The sequence below is a fragment of the Caretta caretta genome, chromosome 10, assembly GCF_965140235.1.
Source record: "Caretta caretta isolate rCarCar2 chromosome 10, rCarCar1.hap1, whole genome shotgun sequence".
Lineage (NCBI taxonomy): Eukaryota > Metazoa > Chordata > Testudines > Cheloniidae > Caretta > Caretta caretta.
In genome coordinates, this window is record NC_134215.1 from 18762642 (window position 1) to 18766405 (window position 3764).

The 3764-nt window shown below is 47.2% G+C and overlaps 1 protein-coding gene across 1 annotated transcript; it reads right to left on the bottom strand.

The window, feature by feature from the left end:
* Positions 1-619: 619 nt before the first annotated feature.
* Positions 620-2334, bottom strand: LOC125643875 (myb/SANT-like DNA-binding domain-containing protein 7). The gene is made up of 2 exons (XM_048867109.2): positions 1607-2334; positions 620-1020 (listed from the first exon to the last, which is right to left on the bottom strand). Exons 1-2 carry the CDS (start codon positions 2169-2171, stop codon positions 935-937), a joined length of 651 nt encoding a protein of 216 aa, XP_048723066.2. The 5' UTR covers positions 2172-2334; the 3' UTR covers positions 620-934.
* Positions 2335-3764: the final 1430 nt, after the last annotated feature.

Consider the following 3764-nt stretch of genomic DNA (forward strand, 5'->3'; position numbering starts at 1 on the left):
GTTTACTGACTCGCTTAGACCTCAGCGAAACCAATATTCCCACTGTTATTACTGCTTGCTGTGTGCTCCACAATATCTGTGAGAGTAAGGGGGAAGACGTTTATGGCGGGGTGGGAGGTTGAGGCAAATCACTTGGCTGCTGGTTACGTGCAGCCAGACACCAGGGCGGTTAGAAGAGCACAGGAGGGCGCGGTACGCATCAGAGAAGCTTTGAAAACCAGTTTCATGACTGGCCAGGCTACGGTGTGAAAGTTCTGTTTGTTTCTCCTTGATGAAACCCCCCGCCCCTTGGTTCACTCTACTTCCCTGTAAGCTAACCACCCGTCCCTCCTCCCTGCAATCACCGCTTGCAGAGGCAATAAAGTCATTGTTGCTTCACATTCATGCATTCTTTATTCATTCATCACACAAATAGGGGGATGACTACCAAGGTAGCCCAGGAGGGGTGGTGGAGGAGGGAAGGAAAATGCCACACAGCACTTTAAAAGTTTACAACTTTAAAATTTATTGAATGACAGCCTTCTTTTTTTTTGGGCAATCCTTTGTGGTGGAGTGGTTGGTTGGCCGGAGGCCCCCCCACCGCGTTCTTGGGCGTCTGGGTGTGGAGACTATGGAACTTGGGGAGGAGGGTGGTTGGTTACACAGGGGCTGTAGTGGCAGTCTGTGCTCCAGCTGCCTTTGCTGCAGCTCAACCATACACTGGAGCATACTGGTTTGGTCCTCCAGCAGCCTCAGCATTGAATCCTGCCTCCTCTCATCACGCTGCCACCACATTTGACCTTCAGCCCCGTCTTCAGCCCGCCACTTACTCTCTTCAGCCCGCCACCTCTCCTCCCGGTCATTTTGTGCTTTCCTGCACTCTGACATTATTTGCCTCCACGCATTCGTCTGTGCTCTGTCAGTGTGGGAGGACAGCATGAGCTCGGAGAACATTTCATCGTGAGTGCGTTTTTTTTTTCTTTCTAAGCTTCACTAGCCTCTGGGAAGGAGAAGATCCTGTGATCATTGAAACACATGCAGCTGGTGGAGAAAAAAAAAGGGACAGCGGTATTTAAAAAGACACATTTTATAAAACAGTGGCTACACTCTTTCAGGGTAAACCTTGCTGTTAACATTACATACATAGCACATGTGCTTTCGTTACAAGGTCGCATTTTGCCTCCCCCCACCGCGTGGCTACCCCCTCAACTTTCCCCCCTCCCTGTGGCTAACAGCGGGGAACATTTCTGTTTAGCCACAGGCAAACAGCCCAGCGGGAATGGGCTCCTCTGAGTGTCCTCTGAAGAAAAGCACTCTATTTCAACCAGGTGACCATGAATGATATCTCACTCTCCTGAGGATAACACAGAGATAAAGAACGGATGTTGTTTGAATGCCAGCAAACATACACTGCAATGCTTTGTTGTACAATGATTCCCGAGTACGTGTTACTGGCCTGGAGTGGTAAAGTGTCCTACCATGAAGGATGCAATAAGGCTGCCCTCCCCAGAAACCTTTTGCATAGGCTTTGGGAGTACATCCAGGAGAACCACGAATGCCAGGGCAAAGTAATCCTTTCACATGCTTGCTTTTAAACCATGTATAGTATTTTAAAAGGTACACTCACCGGAGGTCCCTTCTCCGCCTGCTGGGTCCAGGAGGCAGCCTTGGGTGGGTTCGGGGGGTACTGGCTCCAGGTCCAGGGTGAGAAACAGTTCCTGGCTGTCGGGAAAACCGGTTTCTCCGCTTGCTTGCTGTGAGCTATCATCATCTTCTTCATCCCCAAAACCTGCTTCCGTGTTGCCTCCATCTCCATTGAAGGAGTCAAACAACACGGCTGGGGTAGTGGTGGCTGAACCCCCTAAAATGGCATGCAGCTCATCAGAGAAGCGGCATGTTTGGGGCTCTGACCCGGAGCGGCCGTTCGCCTTTCTGGTTTTCTGGTAGGCTTGCCTCAGCTCCTTCAGTTTCACACGGCACTGCTTCGGGTCCCTGTTATGGCCTCTGTCCTTCATGCCCTGGGAGATTTTGACAAAGGTTTTGGCATTTCGAAAACTGGAATGGAGTTCTGATAGCACGGATTCCTCTCCCCATACAGCAATCAGATCCCGTACCTCCCGTTCGGTCCATGCTGGAGCTCTTTTGCAATTCTGGGACTCCATCATGGTCACCTCTGCTGATGAGCTCTGCATGGTCACCTGCAGCTTGCCACGCTGGCCAAACAGGAAATGAGATTAAAAAGTTCGCGGTTCTTTTCCTGTCTACCTGGCCAGTGCATCTGAGTTGAGAGTGCTGTCCAGAGCGGTCACAATGGAGCACTCTGGGATAGCTCCCGGAGGCCAATACCGTCGAATTGTGTCCACAGTACCCCAAATTCGAGCCGGCAAGGCCGAGTTAAGCGCTAATCCACTTGTCAGGGGTGGAGTAAGGAAATCGATTTTAAGAGCCCTTTAAGTCGAAATAAAGGGCTTCATCGTGTAGACGGGTGCAGGTTTACATCGATTTAATGCTGCTAAATTCGACCTAAAGTCCTAGTGTAGACCAGGGCTTTATCAGTGGCAACTGTGGAGCTAATTCCCCACACGCCATTTTGAGAATTTTGCAGATAATGCCACCAGGCTTAGCATATTCTCTTAAAGATACAGAGGCACCTTCCAGACATCCATCGGTTACAGAGAGGGCCTTTTCAAACTGCCATTTAGCAAGGAGGGATGATATTAAACCCAGACTATCTGTTTTAGGCCATGTGGTAATCTGAAAGGCAAAAACTCTTTGTCCTGTCACTGGTAATACCAGGAAACATGAAAAACTAACGATGCCAACTTCAACCAAGATAGGAACAAAGAGCAGAACAAAAACTGACCATTGTTTGTTTCCCTGTATCAGCTAAGATTTCACAGGAAGAAAACCCACTATGCTAGAGAAAAAAAGCAGGCTAGTTTATTACAAAAAAATAATGGGCAGGTAGAACAAAGATGTGTGGCTTCCTTATTTTACCACTAAAAATGATCTCACTTTCACCTCAGGGATATAATATTTTATGGGTCGTAATTTTTAGAGGAGTATGATTTCTCAAGTTGCTTGGTTTCATATAAATATGAACTTAGAAGAGAAGAACTTAGGGATAACTCATTCCCCTGGAGATGCTTTATCTGGAGTTGCAGTCTTCATTATCTTGGAATTTTCTGAAAGTTGCTGGAAGGTGTACATTTCTCACAGAAACTAACACATAATAAAAATAGGGGGGAAATCCTTTGACCTTCCCCTCAAACAATTTCACAGCTAGAAACAACACTACAGAACAACCTCAAGTCTTCTCAATTGCTTTCTTCATATTTTCTGACTTTTTAAAAAATGAACTTTTATTCGTCAACACAAATTAGCCTTTGGTGTAATTGCCCAACTTTTTCAGGGTCCCTAGAGAATGGCTGTTGTCATCTAGTGTATTGAACATGGGATAAGGACATAGGAACTATTAGGTTTGAATCCTGACTCTACCATTACATTTTCTGTGGCTTTGCACAAGTCAGTCATGCTAGATTCTGACTAACGTGAAGTCCAGAGCAAGTCCAGGTGTGGATCTGCATTACCCTGGGGGACGAGGGGGTCGCAAGGAAAGGCATTTTGCCTAGTGGAAAATCAGGACACCGCTGCAAGTCATACATCAGCTGCTACTTCAACTCACTGTAAGGTGCAGCTTATTACCTCTTACTTTGCCTAATGGAATAAGTCCCACTTTCTTGACTGCATACATTTGCACTGTGTGTTTTTGCTACCCCCTCACG

What these genes read in the sequence shown, in the direction of transcription:
- LOC125643875 (XM_048867109.2), bottom strand. Translation starts at nt 2,171, where the DNA reads ATGCAGAGCTCATCAGCAGAGGTGACCATGATGGAGTCCCAGAATTGC. An exon ending in AGGCGGAGAAGGGACCTCCG is followed by an intron (nt 1,021 to 1,606) that starts GTGAGTGTACCT and finishes TTTCTCCACCAG; the next exon opens with CTGCATGTGTTTCAATGATC.